Source organism: Rosa chinensis, chromosome 3 (genome assembly GCF_002994745.2).
Source record: "Rosa chinensis cultivar Old Blush chromosome 3, RchiOBHm-V2, whole genome shotgun sequence".
Lineage (NCBI taxonomy): Eukaryota > Viridiplantae > Streptophyta > Magnoliopsida > Rosales > Rosaceae > Rosa > Rosa chinensis.
In genome coordinates this window covers 14625115-14651131 of record NC_037090.1, presented here as the reverse complement: position 1 = coordinate 14651131, position 26017 = coordinate 14625115, and the positions used below count along the sequence as shown (strand labels likewise).

At 38.0% G+C, this 26017-nt stretch overlaps 3 protein-coding genes across 5 annotated transcripts; 1 reads left to right on the top strand and 2 right to left on the bottom strand.

Moving 5' to 3' along the window:
• Positions 1–5260: 5260 nt before the first annotated feature.
• LOC112193472 (proteasome subunit beta type-7-A) lies at positions 5261–7885 on the top strand. 3 transcript variants are annotated; one of them, XM_024333637.2, is made up of 9 exons: positions 5261–5403; positions 5743–5905; positions 6011–6152; positions 6289–6385; positions 6494–6563; positions 6676–6780; positions 6888–6986; positions 7088–7175; positions 7542–7885. In XM_024333637.2, exons 2-9 carry the CDS (start codon positions 5762–5764, stop codon positions 7616–7618), a joined length of 822 nt encoding a protein of 273 aa, XP_024189405.1. In that variant the 5' UTR covers positions 5261–5403; positions 5743–5761; the 3' UTR covers positions 7619–7885. The 3 variants fall into 3 exon arrangements, with proteins under 3 accessions (XP_024189405.1, XP_024189406.1, XP_024189404.1); XM_024333638.2 differs by having other exon boundaries at positions 5299–5452; XM_024333636.2 differs by having other exon boundaries at positions 5308–5488; positions 7542–7870.
• A 2029-nt stretch (positions 7886–9914) lies between these two features.
• Positions 9915–17383, bottom strand: LOC112193471 (E3 ubiquitin-protein ligase UPL4). Its single transcript, XM_024333634.2, has 18 exons — positions 17143–17383; positions 16111–16785; positions 15902–16012; positions 15705–15821; positions 15469–15627; positions 15228–15389; positions 14899–15051; positions 14686–14807; positions 13433–14594; positions 13209–13301; positions 11695–12927; positions 11352–11582; positions 11164–11268; positions 10961–11041; positions 10812–10880; positions 10598–10726; positions 10422–10505; positions 9915–10334 (listed from the first exon to the last, which is right to left on the bottom strand). Exons 2-18 carry the CDS (start codon positions 16738–16740, stop codon positions 10269–10271), a joined length of 4707 nt encoding a protein of 1568 aa, XP_024189402.1. The 5' UTR covers positions 16741–16785; positions 17143–17383; the 3' UTR covers positions 9915–10268.
• Positions 17384–21416: 4033 nt separating this feature from the next.
• LOC112194875 (nuclear transcription factor Y subunit B-10) lies at positions 21417–24624 on the bottom strand. Its single transcript, XM_024335125.2, has 7 exons — positions 24464–24624; positions 24116–24343; positions 23895–24024; positions 23581–23586; positions 23413–23487; positions 23274–23324; positions 21417–21827 (listed from the first exon to the last, which is right to left on the bottom strand). Exons 2-7 carry the CDS (start codon positions 24334–24336, stop codon positions 21789–21791), a joined length of 522 nt encoding a protein of 173 aa, XP_024190893.1. The 5' UTR covers positions 24337–24343; positions 24464–24624; the 3' UTR covers positions 21417–21788.
• Positions 24625–26017: the final 1393 nt, after the last annotated feature.

Below are 26017 nucleotides of genomic sequence, written 5' to 3'. Positions count from 1 at the left end.
TCTTCCCCCTCTCTCTTTCAAATTACGCACACAGCTAATTTACACTGTTTGCGATATTAAATGGTGAAGATAAAAAAATTGTCCAGTTTTCATTTTAGATTAAATTGCAGTTGCATAGTAATATGTAAAGCATATACATGAGCAAGGACATCCTAAATGACATTTGAAACAATTAGATGCCATATTCATAAGCATAGCTAGTTAGGGAATGAGTTACTCCAATGGTTAATCTTGGTTCAAAAGCAACTGAAACTTTGGAAAGACTGGATATGTACGTGTTGTTTGATATCAGTAACAACATGATTATGGATAGATTGATCCACCCTACTATCTTGAATCGCTCAACATTACTAAGGATAGATTGATCCAGTCTAGTATTCTGAATCGTTTGTATAACATTTTGGCTGACAATAGAATCTATGAATTAGGTAAGAAAAAGAATGGGTCTATTGAAGCAAAATATAGTTCACCAGTTGTGCAAATTCTTATGTGCCCGTTTTGATCTCTCAAGTTTCTTTGCTATATACACAGCTACAAAAATGCAGTAAACTAAACATAAGAGGAAAATGTATTTAGAGCTAGTAGTTTCTCATTGCTTAATTCTCATTCTCAAATAAAAAAGAGAAAATTTCAATTATTGTTAGTTATTATCAGTGTTCTAAAACTCGGCCGCCCAAGCCGCCTAGGCGCTGGGCGGCAGCTCTCCGACTCGATTAATGGCAAATAGGCGGAATTGGGCGGGCTGGGCTTGGGCAGCCGCCAAAGCGGCCTGGGTGCTTGGGCGGGTAGATGGGTAGGGGCTGGGCGGTATCGAGTTGAAAATTGTAGAGTCGAGTCGTTTGAATTGGCGATCTGGGAAGGGGTTCGGGAGCAGAGACTTTGGTGACGCTACTGAGATCAGCAGCGGTGAAAGCTTGACGAACGATGGTGGCGTCGCTGGTGGCAGGGTCGGAGGTCCCCCTCCTCAACTTGAAGGAAAGGCTTGGTGAGGTCCGTGGAGCATGTTGATGACAACGTCGTAGCCGAACACCTTGAAGGCTTTGAGGAGGTCGATGGCGTTGTTGTGGGGAGATGTCAGATCGTCAGAGTTGCCCATTGTTTTTGCAAATAAGAATGAAACACAGAGAAAAGATCTGAGTCGGTGGAGTTTCAAAAATGTTACTTTGAGGATTAGGGCACGTGGAATGAATCTATCACTCTATCCGTCAAGATTGCCTGAGGCACGTGGGAAGGTGGGATAAAGTTATGCAGTAACATAGTAACACTTGGGCTATATATTCTTTAAGTAATTTTTGTTTTGAAAAATTTTAAGTCTTTTTATATTCCTAATTATGTGAAGAAATGACATAAAAATAAAATAAAAATTAAAAAATACAATTCCGCCTAGACACCTGCCTAGGCGTCTAGGCGCTAGTCCCCTACCCACCGCCCGACTAGCGCCTAGCGATTTTTCGAACCTTGGTTATTATATAATAATGCCTCAGTTAAATTCATAATTCTCATCACATATTTGAAATTCTGATGACGTTTATTTCATTTCTTTTGAAGGGGCATGACAGAATGACAACTAAATCTATGCATAAGTTTAGTTTTCCTGCAAAAAAAAAAAATGTAACAATATCTCTTGTTTTTATTTTTCATTTTGCAATCAAAGAGGATCGTCCAACAAGCAAAATTAGAGGAAAGAGACTTTACTCTATACATGGCAACAAAAATTAGAGAAAAAGGTATTCAAGGCTAGTAGTTTCTCATTGCTTAATTTTTTCCAATATCTCATTCTTAAATGAAACAATAAAAAACGGACATAATTTCGTATATTATACCTTAATCGAATTTCTCATTGCATTTATTTGGTACTCTCATCATCTATTTATTTGGTATTCTCATCGTACTTATTTATTTTAGATAGGCGTGAAAGCATGACCGCTAAAATTATGCGGAAATGCTTTTTATATGCATTAGTTTAGTTTTCATGCAAAAGAAAAGCACAATACAAAGGACAGCAACAATGTTTTTTTTTTTTTCCCTTTTTTTTCTTTTTCCTTTTTTCACAACCTAGAAAAGGTGAGGTATATTTTCATCATGCCATGACCAGATTAACACTAACCTAACCGAATCCAAGAGTAACAAATGTGAACGTGCATCTTGTGCTAAAAAGTTCAGAGCAGCAGCATTGATGCTAAACTAACTGGAAACTGTAAACAAAAAAAAAAAAAAACTATTTTTCATTCCACCAAAAAGGATAAATTTGTAGTGATCAAGAGCATACTGTACACAGCTTTGTAAGGAAATGTTTAAAGCGCAATCCATCCATCTGAATTCCCCCCATCTTCTTTTTGTACAACTCCCTAGTCAAAAATCAGACGAGTGCCCTCTTACTTACCCCTATGTCGAATTCCGAAGAGGTTTATTGATAGAGATTGAACCTGCGGCGGCCAGAAGTGACTCGATCTACAGGGAGATGAAATTGAGCCTTTAAGGAATGCAAATAGGCTAGATAGAAATAATATCTTGTATATAATGTTTGATCCTTTTCAATTTTGATGGAGCAAAGATATATAGATCTAAGCACAAAGCACGTGTACTATATATGATGTGAATTATGGCCTTTTTCATTCAAATACTATCTTTATGCAACGTTTAATTAGTCTGAGTTTCATTTCATGAACAAATTCAAACTTCTTGCCTTCACGTTTAAATAAATTTCGGAACTTCACTATCATTTTGATAGATACATGACACACACACATATATGACTTCACCAGTTCATCAAATCAAAACAAAAACTACTTTTAATATTCACAATCCTCTCATAATTCGTAATATTGTATAAAAGGTCTACTCACCTAAGGGACTGTTTTTAAGGGACTGTGAGGGACAAGTGAATTTGACGGCTGAAAATAAATGCACAGTTTTAAGGTGTTATAATTTATGCTTTTTAATACATGTGGTTGAGATGCATCTATCCCTCACAGTCTCTTACAACTGTTCCTTAGGTGAGTAAACCTGTATTATATAGTATGTTTACCCAATGAGCTAATATCACATAATCCTTTATTGATTTAAAAATAAATAAATAAAATATAAAATAAAGATAAAACATACAAAATGCTCAGCCGAAAGACCCAAATCATCTGATCGCAACAGCACATTGATGCAAACTCAAGTCCCATATTTGTGGTTCCGGTAGTGTGGAAGGTGCCTTAAACCATAAGGTGTTTCATTAAGTCAATTGACACATTTAAAGTGTGTGATAAACGAAATCATTTCAATTTTTGAAACAATATGTTGTAGTGTGTTGAAACTAAAGTCAAGGGTGTTACATTTATTAAAAAAATCCAAAAAGATAACGACCGAAGATTATCCCTAAAACGTTAACTTTTAAGACATTCTAGTAAATCACTTGTATTTGTGAGAAAATATTTCAAACAGTACCCGAACTTAGGCCGACTCCTAACTTCAGTACCCGACTATGCAAAACTATTACTTTGGTTCCCCAAGTTTGAAGCCCGACCCAAGAACGGTACACGCCGTCCATGACTGCGTTAACTAGCTAACCACGTGGCATATTTTGAGGGGTAATTCGGTCCAACTCTTTTTTTTTTTTTTAACTTAATTAATTTTTTTTTTAATAATGTGCCTATTAAATTGAAATTAATAATGAAAAACTTCATCCCCTTCAAAATCTAAACAAGGGAATAAGAATCATGGAAAGAGTTCATCCATGGGAATCTTAAACAAATCGCAGCTTTATCATAACAGCTCAGATATCAATACAATAAGAAATCAATCTTGAGCAAATTTCTCAACTTAAAACAATTGGAGAAAACCTTATATGTGTTTCATTTGGATTGATAAAATTCCAGAAAGCTGTTGGCCTGGTGTTTCCCAGTTTCCCCAGAAACATGAACCAATCTCACAAATTTCTCGTAGTGGATTACATACGGATCATGTATTTTATTTCACTAAAGAACAACTTTCGCTCCAAGAGCTTTCAGCTTCTCTACAAGTTGCTCACCTTCCTCCTTAATTAAAAAAAAAATTATAAGACCTTTGTTTTTTTTACATCAACAACACCGTTCTACAATTGTACCTCTCCAATCTTCATTGATCGCCGAAGTTCAGATTACTCTCAGACTTCTAGTAGAGAAATTACAGGGAGAAGAAATTAAGGAGAGAGATGATGAATGTTGTCGTTTTGCTCCTCATTGTGACTTCACTAGTCAACGCGGGAATTTGTCTCCGAGCCCAGATCAACAGAACCAGAGGTGGTTGTTGTTGAGTACGAGGATCAACAAGGCCGTTCCATTACAGAGGCTAGAGAGAGAGAGAGAGAGAGAGTGGTGGCAAATGGGAATGGCTACCACATCCATATCTCTATGCCCATCAACTTTTCCCCCAATTCTCAAACCAAACCATTACCAATTTCTCAGAACCCATAAACCAAATTCTCTGCTTTTCACTTCTCTTATTCTCTGTAAATTCCACCCAATTCAGGCTAGTCATCCCCTCCCTCCTCTGCACTCCCGCCCAACAAGGTCTGGGTTTTCTATTGGCCATCAGAATTCCGAACCTGGATTTCTTGTTCTTATCGTAGATTGGTGATCATCTCCTGAAGCTTGAACACCACCTGCTAGTTGGGAATCATGACTAAGTTTTCTGTGATGGCGAAATCGTGCATCATTGTGGACCTGAGTTTGGTTTCGAAGTCGTAGCGGCCGACTGTTTCGAGGTCGTTGGAGGGAGTGATCAGCACTTGGTACGGCATGAGGATGAGGAATTGATGAAATCTGAGTGAGGAATGAGGAGGTGGTGGTGTGTTCGAAGCTAGAGAGAATGAGAGTGAGGAAGAGGTTGATTGGCTGCTGTTTTTGTGAAGGAAGAAAATGGGTGTGGTGAGGTAGATGGGTGGTTGCGCAGAGAATAGGTGAAGGAGATAGATGGGTAACGAAATGACCCAATTACCCTTCAGGTATTGCCACGTGGCTGGGCTCTTAACACTGTTATGAACGGCGTGTACCGTTCTTGGGTCAGGCTTCAAACTTGAGGTACCAAAGTCATAGTTTTGCATAGTCGGGTACTGAAGTTAGGAGTCGGCCTAAGTTCATGTACTGTTTGAAATATTTTCTCTGTATTTGTTGTGAAAATTCGAAAATATCTGAGATTTTCTTGAAAGTAAAATTTGGGTTGGGCCACACTACAATCCTACTCTCGGCCCAACTGAAAAAGCCCAAAGAATTCCTCCAACCAAAACGTCGTCGCTTTCTGAAGGATTTCTCTTTCTCAAGTCTTATACCTTAGAGCTTCACTCTGCTTCTCTCTCATTGTCTGAAGCTGAGAGATTCTCGTCTCCGATCCGAACCACACCTCGTCGGCGACGAAAGCTAACTTCCGGCATCCACTGTATATACTCGCCGATCGGAATTGTTTCGTTACTTTGCGTGGCAAATTAGTAATTACTGAAATCTAGGGTTTTGAGTTGTTGCTGGTAATTTTTACTTGAAGAAATTGAAAGCATATAGAGAAATTGGGGGTGGAGTGTGTGTGTTTCTAGGGTTTTGGATTTTGATTTGAAAAATTGAGTTGCAGGTTGAGTTGAAATTATAAGATGTCTAAGTTAATTGATTTTGAATTATTGCTGGTAATTTTGTATGTGTGTATGGAATTGAGGAAAGCATTGGGGAATGGGGACGGTGTGTGTGTTCTATAGTTGGAATTTTGATTTGAAGAATTGGTGTGCAGGTTTAGTTGAAATCGTAAGATGTCCAAGTTAGCCATGGATGTTCCTGCCAAGGGTGGGTTTAGCTTTGATCTCTGTAAGCGAAATGCGATGCTGGCGAAGGACGGGGTTCAGCTACCTCCTTTTAGAAAGACCGGAACCACCATTGTGGGTTTGATTTATCAGGTACGGTTAAGTTCAGCTCCTTTTAATAGAAAGATTTTTGTCGGCGTTTTTTGGTTGTGTGTTTTTACGAGACATTGCTTGAAATTTGTGATTCTTTTTTCTCAGGATGGTGTAGTCCTGGGAGCAGATACAAGGGCCACTGAAGGACCCATTGTAGCTGATAAGAACTGCGAGAAGATCCATTACTTGGCGCCCAATATTTATTGCTGTGGTGCGGGAACTGCTGCTGACACTGAGGCAGTTACAGGTATAATGTTAGGATTGTTGGTCTTTGATGTGATGCTTGCATGCAACCGTGTAGCGCCACATGCCTAGTTTTCAATGTTATTTCTGCACCATTCCACTATCATACTTAATCTGCTCTACTGATTTTGATTTTGTAGATATGGTAAGCGCACAGCTGCAGTTGCACCGTTACCATACCGGCAGGGAGTCAAGGGTTGTGACTGCCCTCACCTATCTCAAAAGACATCTTTTCAGGTAGTGTTTAATCTCTTTCAACTACTGCATGCATCTATTAGCTCTTTTAGGTATATATTCCCTCATTATAAGCACAACTTAATTCTCACTCCAACATATATTGTTTAGTTACCAAGGTCATGTCTCAGCTGCATTGGTGCTGGGTGGTGTTGATTTCACTGGCCCTCATTTGCACACTGTAAGTTTTCCCTGCTTCAAACAGTTGAATGGGATGACACTTCTTTCTGTTCTTTTTTATTGGCTTGCATAATAATGTGATGCCCAGCACTTTTGCCATCTTAATATTGCAGATATATCCTCATGGATCTACTGACACACTTCCTTATGCTACTATGGGCTCTGGCTCACTGGCTGCGATGGCAATATTTGAGTCCAAGTACAAGGAGGGGTTAACAGTAAGTGTTTTTGAAATCACAGTCTGGAAAAGCTAGTTCATGATATCTTTGGTTTAGAAAAAAGGCAATGACGTATTCTGCGCATTTTTTTACCTACTTCGATGCAGAGAGATGAAGGTGTACAATTGGTGACAGAAGCTATTTGTGCGGGAATCTTCAATGACCTTGGAAGTGGTAGCAATGTTGACATTTGTGTTATAACCAAGGTATGTTTTTGTCTCACCAGTATCCACTGTCTTCTGGAAAACAAAAGAGAGTGTTGATTTTGTACTAATGAAATCTATTTCATATATTTGTGCCGGTTCAGGGAAGCAAAGAATATCTCCGAAACCACCTTCAGCCTAATCCCCGCACATATGTTACTCCCAAGGAATATACTTTCAGCAAGAAGACTGGTAAGCATTCCTCTTTTGACACTTTGTTTTCTATCATTCGGCCACACATTGTTTGCTGAGACGATGTTGAACTTCACTTTTATATCATAAAGCTTGCTTCATTTGTCATGTCTCTCATATAGGAAAACTCATGTCTGTTGTTAAATTTTGGTTTGAAGCTGCTATATTATGTGAGCTTCATGTTCTTTTTCGATTACATATGTCAGCATATATTGTTATTAATAAGTATTTGCGAGTGTAATGGAAGAGTGAACTAACTCTAAGACAAGGGTTTGGCAGTTTCAGTCTGATACCATGTTCCTTGCTTGGCATATATGATTGTCCCTGCATATGAAAGGCTTTCTGAGTTGTTCTGTTTTGTTGCAGAAGTACTCTCCACCCTTGTTACTACACTGAAGGAGAGAGTGGAAGTGGTGGAAGCTGGAGATAAAATGGAAGAGTAATTTGTTAGGCATATTTTGGTGGGGATTATGTTGTAATTAATTGGTTAGGTGAACCCCTTTGCTATGCTGATGTTATTGATATTTCAGAAGGTAGATCAATGGATCATCATGTTCTGAAACAAAACTAAAAGGGGCAACAATATTCTGTAATTCTATTTCCTTAAGTCAGAATCAAACTCATACAAAAGAACCAAGTATTTATGCCAGGGTATCTAATGGAGAACTTTTATGCCAATATTATTGAATTATCAATATTATTTAAGTCAATACCCAGATTAATTCGACATTTTTGTATTGATTAGCGGCCCATTGATGTCTTCATTATTGTTTTCTATCATTCAATCACAACTTGTTAATCTTTTTTGCCTTCTTCCTTTTGCTCCAAGAAGTTTAGCTTCGATTAGATGATGATATTAACCAAGTAAAAAGAAAAAAAAGAAAAGAAGAAAAAAAGAAAAAAGAAAGGTTGTGAATGACCAGAAAAGACTTTATGTTGTTCCATTAGGCCCAATGGGCTACCGTTCAATACTATTCATTGGCCCAAAAGTTGTTTCTTTTTGTTCTTGTAGCAAAACCAGCAGAGCAACCAAGTCTGACAGTTTCTTGTCCAAAAGGTTATTCATATTATTATTTATATAACACCAACAAATCGCTGATAGAAGAATCCAATTGAATCGCAGCTGCAATTTTGTTTGGATCATCACCCAAATCTTCATCTTCTTCAGGTAGTCGAAGGTTTGAAGCTTTGCTATTTTATATTTTGGAATTTCTGAGATTTAGGGTATTACCTACTTGTGTGTAATTAGTTTGCGAAATCATAAGCTTTGGGTAATTGGGTTATCTCCGCAGAGGAGGATTTTGAGTCGAAGCTCCGTATTTGGTATAGGGTTTTGGCTAATATATGGGTTACATTGTGTTTGATTGTCTGCAAAGCTGGAATGGATTGTTTGTCCTCGAAGAATAGGTCTATTGAGTTTGGTTTTCTTTGGTTGATGTCGAGTAGTTGAGTAACTGAATTCGGGTGGGATAATTTGTATTTGAGTCTTCAAAGGCTTGAGAAATGAGAAGGATATAGAGAAATTGGTGGTGGGTTGTGTCTAGGTTGGAAATTTGATCAGAAATTATGTTTTCTTTTTTTGCAAGTTTAGTTGAAAGTGAAACTAGGACTGTCACTCAGTCGGTTCGAATCGGTTATAGGTATTACCAACTTTAAAACCAAAACTTTCGGTTTCAAAACTGAGGTACCAATTACCAATCAAAATTTTCGGTTTTTAATTATATCTACCAAATTCGGTATTTCGGTTTTTGATATTACCAACTTTAGAATAACCAATTCTTTATAATGTAAATTAAAATGAACAAAACTAGGTTTTTGAATTTTATAGTCATAAATGTTGTATCATCTACTAATTATAGCTTTCTTTTGTATATATGACATCAAGTTCTGGCAATTTTCAATAAAACTATGTTATTTAACCATCTTTGACTACGTTACTTAAAATACATGTACTATTAATGTAGTATATGTAGTAATGTTCATACTATTATAAAAGTTTTTATGTTTGTTTCTTAATATACATGTATGTGTATTGAAAACGGTAGTATATAAATCTAATATTTAAATAATCGGTAGATTTGGTATTTACAAAAACCAAACCAACTTTTTCGGTAATTTTCGATTTCTGTTTTATCGGTTTCGGTTACTAAAAAGTCGATTTACCAAACCTAAAACATCGGTTGGTATTTGGTCGGTTTGGTAATTACCAAACCAAGTGGCAGCCCTAGTTGAAACTATAAGATGGCTAAATCAGTCATTGATGTTCCTCCCAAGGGTGGATTTAGCTTTGATCTAGTAGTTTCTCATTGCTTAATTTTTTCCAATATCTCATTCTCAAATGAATCAATAAAAAAGGGACATAATTTCGTATATTATGCCTTAATCGAATTTCTCATTGCATTTATTTGGTGCTCTCATCATCTATTTATTTGATATTCTCATCGTGCTTATTTCTTTTAGATAGGCGTGAAGGCATGGCCGCTAAAATCATGCGGAAATGTTTTTTATATGCATTAGTTTAGTTTTCATGCAAAAGAACAGCACAATACAAAGAACAGCAACGATGTTTTTTTTTTTTTTTGCTTTTTCCTTTTTTCACAACCTAGAAAAGGCGAGGTATATTTTGAGCATGCCATGACCCGATTAACACTAACGGAACCGAATCCAAGAGTAACAAATGCGAACGTGCATCTTGTGCTAAAAAGTTCAGAGCAGCAGCATTGATGCTAAACTGGAAACTGTAAACAAAAAAAAAACTATTTTTCATTCCACCAAAAAGGATAACTTTGTAGTGATCAAGAGCATACTGTACACAGCTTTGTAAGGAAATGTTTAAAGCGCAATCCATCCATCTGAATTCCCCCCATCTTCTTTTTGTACAACTCCCCAGTCAACTACCTAGGTCACCAGTAATATACACATCCAACCAATCAGTCAGACAAAAGCTTCCTGTTGTTAATGACCTCCTCTATCATCCCCTTCTATCATCAATCAAAACCATCACCAGCACCCCCTTTCGTTTCTCTACACCAGCGAGACCACCCACCTACTCTACTAAATACAAAGTCACAGTTAAGGATCACTTGGATGGATCTATGAAAGGTGGAATGATCCCTGCCCTTCTTTAATGGCATACACGAGCTTCTCCTTCATCATCTCCTGACAAAAGAAAATGAAATTATGTGAACATCTATTTTTGTACAAAGGCTTTCATAAAAAGATAAGCAGTAAAGAACAGAGGTTTACTTTCAAAGAGTATGGTGGCAGCTTAAGATAGTTTGCACAAGTCATCACACTTGGTAGGTCCAAGTCCGCCGAGTTGCTAGAGTGCTGTAAATGACAGACAGCAAAAGGAGATGTCAAATGATGCATAAAAATAAATAATCAGAAATTCACACAGTTGTCGTTTACTCGTATTTGACCTTTCGAACAATAGTTAACTTCGGATTGAGGGATGCAAAACCCCCTGGAGGTAAGCGAGGTGCCCCAGTCACAAATTGCAGAAACGCTCTTCGCTTTTCTTGGTCAAACTCATGTATGATTTCCAGCAACTGAAATTCCAAAGAAATTAATTATATCTACATCTGAAAAATTCACACGAAACTTTAACACAAAGCAAGATAAAGGAACACCAACATTAACAATGGGAGGACTGCTAGCAGTGTAACCATGGTCAAATTTGATATGATCAAGGAGCTCATTGAACTGCCAAAAAGAATATTCACAAGTTAGTAATATACTTGGCAGTACTTAAAACAATCAAGATTAAGTGGTAGTAAACATACAGCCCAAGAATCACGTTCTCCACATAGTAGACGCTCCAGTTCTTCTTCAGTGAAAATCTGAAGATGCTCAATAGGGAACACCTGAAGAATCAAAGATTAAATAAATCATTTTTGTACAGAACTACAGATTAAATGCAAAAGCATCAACGTAAATCCAGGCTCTATCTTCCTTGCATGAAAATAAAATACATTCCAGAACGTACCTGGTTAAAACCAGACTTGAAAGCTTCCACTTGTCTGGAAATTCCAGAATTTATAGTTGCATCTGCCATAAGTGAAACATAATCTTCCAAGTTCGTGGAATTTACCTACACAATATATATTGAACTAGCAGTTTACTAAATGAAACACTTCAGAAAATAGATTAAAACATCATCAGGGGGAAACGTACCATTTTATGATCAAACCCGGATGCAAGGACAAAATCAGGATACCCAGGAAGTGTAAAATCAAGGCAAAGATCCTCAATTCTAGTTTCCCTGAAGCACGAGTCAAACTCAAATGTTGTATTTTCTCCATGTACAGATTCCAAAAACCTTTTCCTTTCCACAAGAGCCTTGAACTCTAGTAGTGTCCTTCCAAGCACAGGATCAAATGACTGGATGTCATACAGACCAAGGTCCTACGAAACAAATAGACATATGTTATTCTATGTTAGTCTATAATTACTAACTTGCATAATTGACAATAAGCATCAAAGTTGCAGAATAAAATAGTCAGAATTGAGAGAGCACCTGTCCAAGAATTAGTTTATAAAAGGCTTTGGAGAAATGCAGATCCAAGACCCTCCCATCCTGAAGCGCTTTCCCTACAATTTTCCCCAAAAGCGCAAACTTCTTGATTACTTCACTGAACTGTGTCCCATCTGATGCATCCATAGTAGATGACCACGGACGAGGAAAGAGACCACAAGGACTTATCAAAATTCCAGTATCCTCAGCATGGCTTGTACCAGAGGTAAAAGATCCACCATCCTCTCTCCACATGCCCAGGCCAGATTTCTGAAACTCATGACTAACCAGGGTATAAAATTCCAATGTTGGACCAAGACCAGTACCAACTTCTTCATCATATTCCACCTCAAGAAGTACCTTCTGACAGGCATGCAGCTCCATCATTTGGGCAGCAGAATCCAGAATGCGGTTGCGGAAAACTAAAAACTTTTGTCGAGGTAAGCCACCAGAGCTTTGTCGCCTGTCACTCGTCATACCTGAATCACTGTGAGACGGTGAAGGAGGCTGACCTAGTAGTGGAACAAAGGCTGCCAAGCGGAAATACTTGCATTTGACCTCAAAACTAAACAAAAAAGGACATGATGCCATTAATTGATTACACCACAGGGGCATACCACCAACGGACACAGCCAAACCATCCCGCATCTGCTGTTCTAGTTTTTCGGTCAGTTTACTGCTCAAAAACTCATTCTGTGGCACTGGTGTAACTGCTATCTGAAATGCATCCAAGTCATTGATTTTCCCTTCAGCAAAAGCACATATTCTTTGACGAGACAACAGATGAAAAATAAACTTGTTCATACTTTCCAAGCTTTTGAGCAGATATACAATGTCATAGGTAGGATTCGACTTCTCCAAGTCAGAAGCAAGCTCACAAGGAAACATGTTGGAGAAAAGTGAAGTATACAACGTATACACCCCAACTTTATCTGATACAGTGGAACTCTCTGCCGAGTCAACACCTTCATTATGAGCACCTTCTTGACCTACAGCTTTTCTATATGTCAGTGTGTATACTTTACTCCACAGTTTTGAACCAATGACAATTTCATGTTCTTTCATTTGTTGTTGAAGAATTGCTTGATACAATGTCAATGACCGTTCCAGCTGTTTCCCTTCAAGGTAAAACAACAATTTCGGTGAAGCATCTTCACTGCTACAAGATAAAGGACACTGTTCTTCCATCTGTGTGTCTTCCTCAGATTGAGCTTCTACTTCTTTCTCCACAGTATCCTGAACCAAAACCAATAAAAATAAGGGGGATTGGTACCACCTTAGAGCTGATAGGAAGCAGCAGCACAAATGCAGGAAATAAGAATGACATGATAGAGAAAGAAGATAATCGAAAAACAGGAAATTAGGCCAAGGTCATAAAAATTAGACAAACATCTATTTCTCCATTGCCAGGCATAATGAGGTAAAGTTTTGTTAGGTCGAGTATGATTAGTTCCAATAAGAAAATAGAAAGTGAATGCATGAATTCCAATTTATGATTGATGGAAAGGCTTTCTTACAGTATAAGTTTCATCTAAAGATGTTCCAGGATTTGTCTGTCCAAAACTTGGTTCTTGTTCAGGTTCCGGCTGTGTTAAATTGACCTCATCTGCCTGCAGAGAAAGTATGACTGAGGATAAAGAAATGCACCCAAATGGAACTTATACATAAAGAATAAAATAGACTCTCTCCTTTCTAAAAATATTCTATTGGCATAATCAATTGAGAGACTGAAAAGACAAACCTTCAACTCAGGCAAGTCTGCCGACATGCTCTCAGGCTCACCAGTATTTGGACACCCTCCTTGACTAGAGCTGGCATTTGATGGTGTGCATTCTGATTGACCCTCAATTGTAGCTGATTTGATGCGGCTGGTTCCTTTTGCATTGACTTTAGGCCACACATATCCTTCAATGGCATCCAATGAAGAAAAAGGGTCAACGGTCAAAACATCTTCACAGCAATCACCAAGGGTAGTCTCTTCCTTGTCTCTAACAAAACGAGCTCTCATACATGGATATGCAGTGTATCGCTCATATGGAACTGTAGCATATGAGTTCCTCTGCTTGGGTATATGGCTCAAGATAACGGGGAAATTTTCCAAAGTAGATAGTGAGCTTTGTAATCTCCGTATCAATGTTACAATGGGCAGGTCACCAGAGAACGGATCTGGCAAAGAAAATAATAGCCTTGCGAACACCTCAAATCTTTTTTCTACAGCATAGATATCACCTTTAGCAGCTACAAGATCACCCTTCTGTCTCAAATACCGGTCATTGGACAAGTAAGTCATCAAGGACTTCAGAATTCCACTTTCAATCAATTCAAAAGTGGAAATGGGTTCTCTTCCGCCAAGCTTTTCCATTACTTGATGCATTATACCATAGAAGCTCTCTTCATGCTGATTAGGAGCACAAGTATCCAAGGACATGTTCATCAAATCACTTAATGAAGCAGAAAAAGTTCTAAGCTTCTGAAGAACATCAGTTAATGATTTATCAGGGTCACATAATTCTGGTGCAAAGTACTTGGTTCTAACATGCTTTGCAAGACTATAAACAGAATCCTTTTCAAGCATGCAACTTCCTTTTTCTGACCCTGATGGGGAACTGCTAGGAAAAGCATAGCATAAGCATCTCAGGACCTCTTTTGAAGCAGACTTCTGACTAGAGTCAGACAGCAGCCTTGTTCCACTAGACACTGGAAACACCAGCTTCGAACATTTGTTCAGTGTTACTAGTGAGCTTTTTTCAGGGGTTAGCAAAGCATCAATGGCAAAAAAGACACCTTCTTTAATAAATGAGTCCAAGAAATTATCAGAGAACTTTTGCAGGATTAACTCAGCAATCTGTAGGGTTGATACCAACACATGAGGATCCTTTCGAGTAAAGACTCCAGCCAGAAAACTGACAAATTGAAAGAATTCAACAGCATGAGTGAGGGTTTATTCAAGATTTGATGCACTCACTAACCAAAATATAAGAAAATCATGTCTACCTTGAAATGTTGGCATTCTTAAGCAGTTCAACGAGCATGTCAGATGTGCTCAAATAAATTAACTTGTTGATGACTGACAAGCATCCATAGCAAATATATAAATTGGCACCGGAATTTACAACCTGTTGAGAGGTGAAGGAAACATTACTAAACTATTGACTGCTTTGGTGGGGGAGGGGACACGAAGGAAAAGCTACATATCAGAAGCCAAACCTGTATCAGAGACGGAAGTATATCCCTCCCAAACTTTTCCAGAAGTTCAGGCCGATTTATTAAAAAAGATTCTTTCTCTGACAACTGTGGAGCATCTTGATCTCTGGCTGAAGTTGGGAGAAGCTCATTTAGTAACTTCAGAACTTCATATACCTAAAACGAAACATAAGAAACAGGCTTAATTTTTCTACGTCATCTTGTACTCACTTCTTTTTACATAAAATGGATATTTAAAAACAATACTTGAAATTCTAAAGACTCAATCAGAAGGAAGGAAAAAAAAATAATAATAAAACAACAGACCCAATTTCAATGGTCAAGATGTGAACCTGATAGCAATGCCCATCCACAACATGAGTAGAGGACATTCCATGTGAGAGGTCATAAGTGGATAATATATCCTTTAATATGCTGCTCATATTAAGCTCATATAGAGTCCTGAAGGCTACAACTGAACCGGAAGAAAGTTTGACAAGTAGCCCTATCAAACCCTGCCAACCAAAAGAATAGTCAGACATCCTTCAAGGCACTAAAATATGGAAGTGAGAAACATAATATTGAGTTGCTTACATTATGAATTGGTTGGGACAGAGTAGTTCGGCTATTTAAGCTCATAAAATGTGTGGCTTGACGAATCAGCCCATGCTTACAAAGTTCATCCAGCATCTCAGAAGACTGACTCACTCGCTCTGTAATTCTAATCAAGCAAATAGCAACATTTTCGACAAGCTGAGAAATCAAAACAAAAGGTTAGTTCTAAGATCAATGAAGGATCCAAAATTTAAACAAAACTTCAAACTTGATACCTGTGGATCCTCATACTGAAGAAGGTTGCACAATGTAGGAACAGCATCCATGAAAGGTGAAGGACCTTCAGAAGGAAGTTTCTTACAAATGTTCACCACAGTAGAAAGGGCAACTCTCTGAGGTAGACAAGATTTACATTAAGAATCATACAAGAAAAACAAAATAAGCTTCAATGTACAAGACATGATTAAAATACCTGTATGCTTGTAGAGAAGAAGTCTATATAATTCAGAACAGCCATTATTGCTCCAGCCTGTAAGCATGCAAGTGGTTGCTCCCGTGACAACTTCTCCAATGCTTGTAGACACTGCAGAAGACCAAACAAGAATCCAATATAACCTTAGGCTGTAAAGGATATCTCACAAATTCCAAACTACACGATATGACCAAACGCAGAAACATTACTTGCTCAGCTACATCCAAATACTCAATAGCCAAAAGTCTCTGGCAAAGAGCAGGAACTGCATCATGTCGGACCAAGTACACTGATGATTTCGGATATACATCACATAAATAAGTCATTGCCCTTATAGCCAATAGCATGATATCCGCACTAGTCTCATCCCTTGACAGCTTAACAAGAATCGGTGACAATGAGTTCGATGTATCGCCTGACAGTGAATCCTCTGTACAAAAAGATAACACTTCGCATAACTCGGTGAGCATAACCAGGTGCTGAGAAAGATCGACTTCTTCACTCAGAGATGATATTATGGTCTGAAACCTTCCATGATCACCGGATGCTCTCCGCCTCTGATAGTCCCTAAGATCACTGTGTCTCTGATCTTCCTCATCCTCATCACAAGAATCATACGCCGAATCCTTCTCAGGCTCTCCTCCTTCGGATTCAGTATCCATATGATCAGCATGATCATGAATGTTCTGATCATTGCGTTCGGGCGTGGAGCTCACAGAGTTGATAGGGGTTTGAGACGAGCTGGATGTACTCGGTCTAAACTCCAAAGAACTACAGGCCCTCTTATCGGCCGGCAATTCATCATCAATCTCAGACCGCTTTTGGCCACGACTTTCCATTTATAATTCAACCCTTCACAGAAATCCAATTATATATTACCACTCCTGCATTGTCAGAGCTTGAATTATCAGCCTAAACTCTACTTCTCAAAACCCAGAATCAAAATCACCACACAATAAACTACAAACCAAAAAAAAACAAAGCTTTTGCATTACACAGAAACAAAAGAACGATCATCAAACATGTCAAAGTCTCGTTCTTTGTCAACAAAAACTGTTCAAGCAAAAGAATCAAACTTTGGGGGCCTGTTCCAGGATCACCAAAAATTCTCAGATACCCAAAAACGCAGAACAGAAAGGCAACACAGACACATAATATGCAGAGCAAAAAAAAAAAAAAATAGAAGAAGAGGGATTGATGAATACAGTGAATTGGGAATTATGGGTTGGTTAAAACTGTACCTAAGGTGCTGTAGCTGTTGTTGTTCCTGTTGTTTAATCGGCCTTCGATGGAAATCGAAGACCTGAATTATAAAGGAAAGTCTGTAAGGGTTGAGGGCAATGGGTCTCCTTCCTCTTCTTCTTCTTCTTGTGTTGTTTAAGGGGACGGTGATGATGGTGAGGAGAGGGTGAGCGTACGAAAGCTTAGAGATATATATGGAGTAGTGTATGTCAATCTTCTTTATTAAGAATTTATGATTTTTTTGTTTTTTGGAATGGAGGGTATCGTAGAGCCCAAGCTCAACACTGATTAGCTTTTTGGTATGCTTCAAACTTCTTGGAATAGAATCCACATTGTGCTTGATTTTTGTGGCGTTAATAATCGTCTTTCTTTAAAAGAAAAAAAATCTTTTTTAAGGTTAGAATTTAATGTCAAAATTACAAGAGAGAGCCATAAGTCTCTCATTTATAAGTGAGATGTCATGAATTCGACTCACAATAGACTAGTTGTTGTATTTGAATTATTTATTTGATTGAAAAAAAAAAAAACTATAAGAGAGATTTCTCCTAAAGTCTATGCTTAGATGTAAGTTAATTTAACTCCAATTTGTCAAAAAGCAACAAAATGCTGAGAAACTACCATGTCATTTAACAAAGAAAATGATGAATAGCCGATAAGATGCTAAACATTCAAGTATTGGAATTCTATCATAGAGAATTTATCAAGTATAATTTTTTTTTTTTTTTTTTTTTGCATTGTGATATGATCAAGTAAAAAAATATTGTAACTACACACAATAATTGTGATTAACTATAGTTTAATACTTGTCAGTTTTTAAGTGGGAGGCTAATACTATACTAATTATTTCTAGGGAACATTTTGTTTTATTGAAGGAATTTGCACTTTTTTATTGATAGTAGGTTCTTATCATACCAGACTACCAGAGACTTTAATGATCATTTTTATGCTAAGAGTAAAGAGAGAGACTTTAAATAAAGATATTGGAAAGATAATTAAGCCCCTATTTTCCTCGTTTAATTAGACTTCTAATGCTTGCTGGTCATGTAATTATGGCGTAGGACCCCTTGGTATTTGATGCCAAATTTCACCGTTTTATGCAGTTCAAGCAAATCAGAACAAAACTTTTGATAAACAACGATATGAGCCTCACATATCAAAATCATAAAGAATTATTCTTTTTTAAATTGAATAAGTAAACGGAGAGTAGTTTGAATTATAGCGATAGTTATGTGAAATCAGCAATATAGACCTTACAACATTCTCTCCTTCAGAGATTTTCATTCTTAACCCAAGCACATATCGATCAATGTGAATTTATGTTTGATCAAAAATGATAAATTCAATCTCAAAGCCACATTTTAAATTGTCCAATGCTAATCTAAGACACGGTACTTGGTAGTAACTAAAACATCCATATATGGTCTTCTCCAAGGGGTTTAAAAGGCTAAAGGGCTATATTTTAGCTCAAACCATGTCCAACCCATGGGAGAAATGGCTAAAGGGTCAAATGGAAGGGTTGAAGTGCAACCCAAAGGGCTATATTTAGCCCCAAGAATCGCCTTTTACCCCTACAGAAAAATAGATCAGAAAGTGGAGAGAACCACGTTTGGGTAAGCTGTGACCAATGCATAACGTCAGCCATGGTTTTTTTTTTTTTTTTTAACTTTAGCCTAGTCACTGGCAGCGGGATTCCGGTCACCAACCACCGCACACCGAACTTTTCTGAAAACCTCACTGGAAAGGTTTATTGCCCCCAATAGTCTATTGCCCCTAGTAGACATTTATTGGGGGCAATAGACGTCTATCAGCCGTATATTGCCCCCCAATAAACGTCTATTGTCCCCCAATAGGACTTTCAGTCGCCAGAATGGAAACTAATCTCCCTAAATTTAGACAAATAAAACTTTGATTACAGAAAAAAAAAAAAAAAAAAACATGTAATTCAATTCAAAATGTCTATTGCCTCCTAATAGACCTTTTACATGCCTCTATTGCCCCAATAGAACTTTTTTTCTTTCATTTTGGACTTCTGCCCCTATTTTATCCAAAAAGAGAAAGAAAAAAAAATTGATTTGGGCACCCAGAGAAAAACTCTGGGCACCAAATCGTTGCTATCCTCCACCACCAATTTCCCGTCTACCAGCAGCCCCGCCGCCACCTCCACCATCACATCCACCGCCACACCTTCCATTTGTTTGGGCCGGCTCCCAACCACCTCGAAGCTTTTTGCAGTGCAGCGTCGCCCTCTATCCTCACGACGGCTCGTCGAACCTCCATCTGCTGTAACGCGCCGATGTCGCAAACTACCACCACCAATCGTTTCTGATCCACCGCCGTCGAGAACCTCGATTCTAGTAGACCCAAGCATCCGAGGTCCTCCATCAACAGCGCCATCAATGGCACCCAATCCAACCTTGATGTCTAACTCCGACGAGGAGGGAGCGACGGGGAGGGGAAGAGAGAGAGAGAGAGAGTGACAATGCTGTAGTTTATTAATTAGGCTTAGGGCAAAATGGTCATTCGCTGTTAAATTGTGTAAGTGGGAACAAAAATCTGTTGCTGGAGTAAGAGCATCTCCAACAGTATAATTTATTTTTTAGTTAAATTTAGCTAAACTTGTGAATTATAGCTATTGATTTAACAATGTTGCTCCATCAATGATTGCTATTTGTAAGTAATATATTATGTTTCATCGAATCGTAAACTGACATGTGGACAAAAGAGGAGAGAGAAATATAACTTTTGCTATAGCTATGTAGGATTCTCTAGCTAAATATAGCTAGCCAATTTAGCTAAAGTTAAATATAGCTAAGCTATAGCTAGTCTGTTGGAGCTGAATTTTGCTTCAAAAATAGTTAAATATAGCTAAAAATTAAATTTAGCTACTCTGTTGGAGATGCTCTTGTGATAATTTTTGTTCATTTTGGTGCTATTGGTCAAAGACCCAAATACACACACACACACACACACACACACATATATAACATATTCAAAATTTTAAAATATATTTTAGGGCTATAATTTAGCCTTGACGGGTTGGAGATAGTTTATGTCACATCGATGAACAGTACAGAATTCAGGGCTAAAATTTAACCCCAGGGTTTCGGTTGGAGATGGCCTAACAGACATGCTTCACTTTTATGTTGTTCAATTGTGAAGTGATTATCATCAGATCAATCTAGCTCGCATGTTCCTGCAACTATTACCTATAAAATTTCATAATTAAGGGAAAAATCCTCATATGGTACCTGCACTATAGTGTAATGCACATTTTGGTACCTAAACTTTCAAAACTACCCTGATGGTACCTGAACTATTGTTCCGTTTCTCCATATGGTACTTCCATCCAATCTGCCGTTAACTTTGCCTACGTGGCTCATTCTTATAGGATGACATATAGGCAAAGTTAACGGCAGATTGAATGGAAATACCATATAGAGAAACTGAGCAATAGTTTAGGTACTACGAGGGTAGTTTTGAAAGTTTAGGTACCAAAATGTGCATTGGACTATAATTCAGGTACCATTTGAGCATTTTCCCCCATAATTAATTAATCTCAATGGAAATTTTAATCCTCAAGTAAAGCAATAAACTTTTATGTGATGCTTTAACTAGAAAGTCATGAGCCTAGGCATCCTCCACTACATATATGCAACCGCGCACCAAGTGCCAAAGTCCTTCAACGTGTAGTTTGGGCACGCAAAAGCAACCATTTTGACGTGGACTTTGGCCACCACACGACACCATCTCTTCCTTTCTTTCGTTTTTAACTTTCCCTACTCGAGATTCTTTTCATCTCTTCTGTCGCCACAGCGGTATATCTTTTTCATCGCTAGCTAAACAAAGCATATTCTCCGGCTGAAATTGCGAGCATCAAATTCCAGCCGGAAGTAAAGCTAAAAGCGTGTTTGGCCGGCTACCAGCTACCGGATCCCAATTCTGAGTTCTCTGGTACCCGGCTCCCAGCGGCGCACCAAGATCTACAGGCTACAGCAAAACTGTGACGAAGAAATGGAGAAAAAACTTCTTTAATGCAACTAGCTCTTGCATCATTTGCGTATATTGTACCCTTTGGTTTCAGGAACTGTGTACAACCTCCCCTCACAAAGTGGCCACATCACCAGAATATGCCAGCAAATTATGAAAGAGATGGGTGCAAGATTTTGTGCATGAAAGAGACCGCTTGATCAAATTGAAAAGCACACAAACATTCTCAGGTGGTCCAAGCAATGGGAATCTTGGGAAGCTGTCGAAAGCCGGCAATAGGCATTCATTTTGCATGAAAACTGTCTACAACAAATAAAATCATACAATGTAAAAATTGAAAATACATGACATTTCCTAACCAGTCATAACAAGTTAACAACACATGTCTATCCCACGATACCAGTTTACAAATCAGAGGAATATAATAGCTCTTCCTGAGCCTACAATATCAGCTTGAGATAGGCATTGGACTCAAAGAAACTCCTAGTATACAAACCACACCACAAGATGTCACCAGAAACCAACACTGAAAAACTAACCTCACATTTTAGCATTCACATCAGAATAATAATTTCATATGTTATTTTCCTAGGCACTGAACAAGATCTCCTCGGATAAGCAATTAAAGTATGGCAGCGTTGGCTAAAGACGAGTCGATCTACTCTGAGCCTTGCATAGGAACCATCATTTGTTGGGTCTGCAATGACAAATTAGTCATTAGACCAGAACCTACACTGGTTCCAAAACAGTACTTTCCAGCAAAATTGAAAAACCATAGACAATAAAACTAAAAAGGGGGTGGGGAGCGAAAACAGCATTGATATTACTATTCACTCGAGCATCATAACAACAGCATTAATATACACAATGTATATTGGCACTAATATCATTTAGAGTGCCAAAAAGTAAAATCTGACTTTGACAGTAAAAATCACTGTAATAATAATGATCTGCATATTGGCATCTTCTACCAGATAGACAAATGCAACCTCTCCCACATAAACGAGCTGGTATGCAAACATTAGACAACAACAAATGCACCCTGATATACCGGCGCATAAGTGTTTAATTCCACAATGAAATGATCATTCAGCGTATCATTTAACCAATGACAATAAACACGAATTACATAAACTTTAATGCTGCAAGTTATCAACCATAAGGAACTCATAACCAACATGGATGTTTAAGAGCAAAGTGGAAAAACCAACTAACCAAATGCAAAAACAGGATAGAATCGTATGGTGTGAAAATGAGCATGATGGAAAATGAGCTAAACAGAGAGAAGCTTACAACATGATGATGTAACTCTAGTATCAAATGCTACTGAACTATTTACATATTCTAGAGCACTTCAAGCATTTCTACAGCAAGTTTGAAAGCAACAGCTAACATGCTGATTCTAAATATATCTTTAAAAAAAAAAACAAACAAACAAAAAATATATATAAAAGTAAAAAACATGATATGGGCCAACAATCCAACACTATTAAGATCATATACTTCACTTCTATGAATCCAGTGAAAGTTCGAAAATTAACCTCAGATTAGCAAGACAATGAACCCAACATTGTTTTAAGATTAAAGATTCCATCAATAGGAGCACTAAATAATTGCACCATTTCAGCAACTATACAAACGAAGCTCAAGAGTTTACTCCATTTCAGAACACAAAAGCAGATAAAGAAACCCCCAAAAATTAGAATCTGAAACATCTAAATCCTATCCACAAGAGTGTATGCCTTTCTACACTCGAATCTTTCAATAGTTAGAAAACTTGCTTGAAGGAATGCTCTGTCAAATAATCATTAGAAACTGCAGAATCAATGATATTCCCCAACAAGCTGCTACTTAGAATGAGGTATTTCCTTCACTAAACCAAAGAACACTTGGTAACGTCCATATATAAAATGCAACCAGTCCACATACAAAGTGATATTACTATAGGTATTGTTATATTATTCTGCCATATCTTGGTACCAAGAAGACTCCAACAAAATATATGAAGAAATCAAATAACCAAGGTTTCTTTTAAATGAGCTTATAACCCTTCAAGTATGCAAGAGAGATAATGAGGAGCTGATATGATGATAGCCACAAATAGATACATATATAACAAAGAGACAGAGGAGAGGGAGATTACTTGAGAATTTGAGTAACTAGCTCCTTGAGAGAAAGAACCTTGATGAGAAATCTGCCATAAGACAAAATTTCTTTTAAGGTACAAGCTCTAAAGACCAAATACTAGCATTGCATAACTAATAAACCAAAATATACTCAACCTGAGCAATTGAGCTTGGCTGAACTTCTTTCTTAGAAGATGACTCTCCACCCTTGCCTGAACCCTTGGTATCACCCTGTTAGAAGACACGGGAAGAAATCCAATAATAAACAAAACAAATCACAGTAAACAATAGGAAAACCTACTAAACAGGGACAATTAAACTAACCTCCATCTGCAACATCCCAATCGAACCAGAAGACAGTCAATGAAACCAAAAGCAACAGTATATTAGTCAATGCCCATAATAAATAGCGCTATTAATATCGTAATTACTACGTCAAACCAACTCTACCCTACAACACTGATGACATTACCAAACACTCATTTCGCTACAAATCTCAAACTCAAATGCTAATTCGATATAGACAATTTGGTTTTATATACAGATACATATACAAAATTAAAGAGATTAATATTTTTCAGCAACCAATCAAATACAAACTGGAAATGGAAAAAATAAGTAAATAGAACTAGAATTACCTCTCTGTATTTTGCAAGGTAAACCTTGAGAGGATCGATGTAGTCTTCAAACCCTAAAGTCGCCATAGCCCAAAGCAAATCGTCACCATTAATCGTCTTCCTCTTTTCCCTCTGGCACTTATCACTCGCCCTGCACAGAATCCCAACCCACACATCAAAATTTAAAATTACCACACACGCTCAGAAAAAGACAAAAACAAAAAGCAAAAACGACGCCGTACTCGCTGGTGATGAAGCTGATGAACTCGGAAACGCATTCCTGCACAGTCTCCTTCGCATCCTTGGCGATCTTACCGTTCGCCGGAAGCGCCTTCTTCATGATCCTGCTAATATTCGCGATCGGAAGATACCGATCCTGTTCTCGAACGTTCGACCGCGGACTGTGCTCGCCGCCGCTGTCGTGGCTCCCGCCGCCGCCTGGACTCGCCGGACCTTCAGCCATGGAAACCCTAAATCACAGCCACCTAATCGCATCAGAAACCCTAGAACCGCCATTGATTGAGATAAAGAGAAGGAGAGAGTCTGGAGGAAAATGAAAGAGGAGAGGATTGAGAAGGAGATATATATACCTGTGAGATTTAGATTTGGCGCGAGAGAGAGGAGAGAGGGCTAATCGGACGCTGGAGAAGAAAGGAGAGAGGAGACGACTGGGATGAGAGAAAGAAGGTTTATCAGCACCGTTGGTTTTTGGCCTTGTTAATTTTTATATGGGGGGACTTTGCTGGCTTTGTTTCGCAATTTTTAGGGTTTTTATATTTCTGTGTGCGCTGCTGCCGTTACGGTTCTCTGGTTCGGTTTCGTCTATCCGGTTAGTCCACGTGGTTGGACCGCTCGGTTCGAAGCTCCACTTGTGAGCTAAACGACGTCGGTGCAATTCCCCGCTCCTTTACCTGCCTATTTCTATGGGCCTAATGTGTCTAAATCCATTTGGACAAGTTTATTAATTGGGTTAGTGGAATGCGTTTGGTTCTGTTCGGTCCAATAATAAATTGTCGATGATCCTAAATTTAGGATGATGGGCTAAGTTTTGATGTCCTTTTTGGGAGTTAGAGGAAGTGCCTCTTGAAGTACACCGATTAGTAGGTATGGGAGGGTTAATGTGGATCTGTTTTTAACATAATACTATATATCATTTCTTGTTACGGTCTTACGGAGTCTGCTGAGGGATTCTGGATATGGTTATACGAACGTTGAATGCTGGATATCTTACATGCAAACTTGTTGAAGTAGTTCAACACATTGTTATATGTAGGACAGATTGTGTCTCTATTCGAAGCATTTTTGTGAGTACTCAAAATGAGATCCGTTCGGACCGATCTAGGTTTTTACTTTTTTATTTGGTAGATTCATAACCCATTGGTTGTTTCTCCTCCATGCACTTGGAATGCTTGTTGATGGTGATCATACTTTTTTAGGTGGACTTGTGCTTCCATCTAGGCCATAAAGTAGTATGGGTGTAGAGATCATACAATGTTGTGATATACAATATTCTCACTAATAAAAGAAATTGTTATTTACAATGTCGATGTTTGCTTGAAGGATATTTTCAAATTTCAACTAAATAATCACATTCACATATAGGATGATTCGCACCTGAATGATGGGAGATAAAGGCTCCACGTTGAATCTATCAATCGTGATCACCGACTTCAGAGTAGCGTGCACAAATACTTATCGCTACTTTGGGCCAAAATGCCTTAAAAGTTTTGATTTTGTCGGGCTTCCTAAGACTATTGGTGATTCTCTTTTTATTCTAGACTGTTTGTTGATTCCTTCGGCTTTTCCTATTTAGAGTAGGATGTTGTTTTTGACGCTCTCCTCTGTTTGTGGGAATTATTAGCTTCTACTTTTTGGAGGAGATAGCGTAAAAGAGAACGTTCGATCTCGGATGCAACAATGTTCTCATTTTGCATTGTCATTCGAACTAGTCTTTTGATTTTGGTATATTAATTTCGAGTGCAACTAACCGTCAACTCAGTCATTACTTACTTCATTTTCAACTTTGATCTAAGATTAGAGACTCGAGGTCAAGATTAACCAAATACTTGCTTGCTTCTCATAACCAAATGCCCAAATGTCCAAATTGACCAGAGAGGGAGCTGTTCACCACAATTTGAATCAAG

Bases quoted from the DNA above. Each gene is read 5' to 3' on its own strand.
- LOC112193472 (XM_024333637.2), top strand. From the start codon at position 5,762: ATGTCCAAGTTAGCCATGGATGTTCCTGCCAAGGGTGGGTTTAGCTTT. The intron at 6,153-6,288 runs GTATAATGTTAG...TTGATTTTGTAG, and splicing joins TGACACTGAGGCAGTTACAG to ATATGGTAAGCGCACAGCTG. The intron at 6,564-6,675 runs GTAAGTTTTCCC...TTAATATTGCAG, and splicing joins CTGGCCCTCATTTGCACACT to ATATATCCTCATGGATCTAC.
- LOC112193471 (XM_024333634.2), bottom strand. From the start codon at position 16,740: ATGGAAAGTCGTGGCCAAAAGCGGTCTGAGATTGATGATGAATTGCCG. The intron at 10,881-10,960 runs GTATGTTTACTA...TCTTTTTGGCAG, and splicing joins GAGAACGTGATTCTTGGGCT to TTCAATGAGCTCCTTGATCA. The intron at 10,727-10,811 runs GTTGGTGTTCCT...TTGGAATTTCAG, and splicing joins GCAGTCCTCCCATTGTTAAT to TTGCTGGAAATCATACATGA.
- LOC112194875 (XM_024335125.2), bottom strand. From the start codon at position 24,336: ATGGCTGAAGGTCCGGCGAGTCCAGGCGGCGGCGGGAGCCACGACAGC. The intron at 23,325-23,412 runs GTTGAGTATATT...GTCTTATGGCAG, and splicing joins AGCCAAGCTCAATTGCTCAG to ATTTCTCATCAAGGTTCTTT. The intron at 21,828-23,273 runs GTAATCTCCCTC...TTGTCATTGCAG, and splicing joins CTAGTTACTCAAATTCTCAA to ACCCAACAAATGATGGTTCC.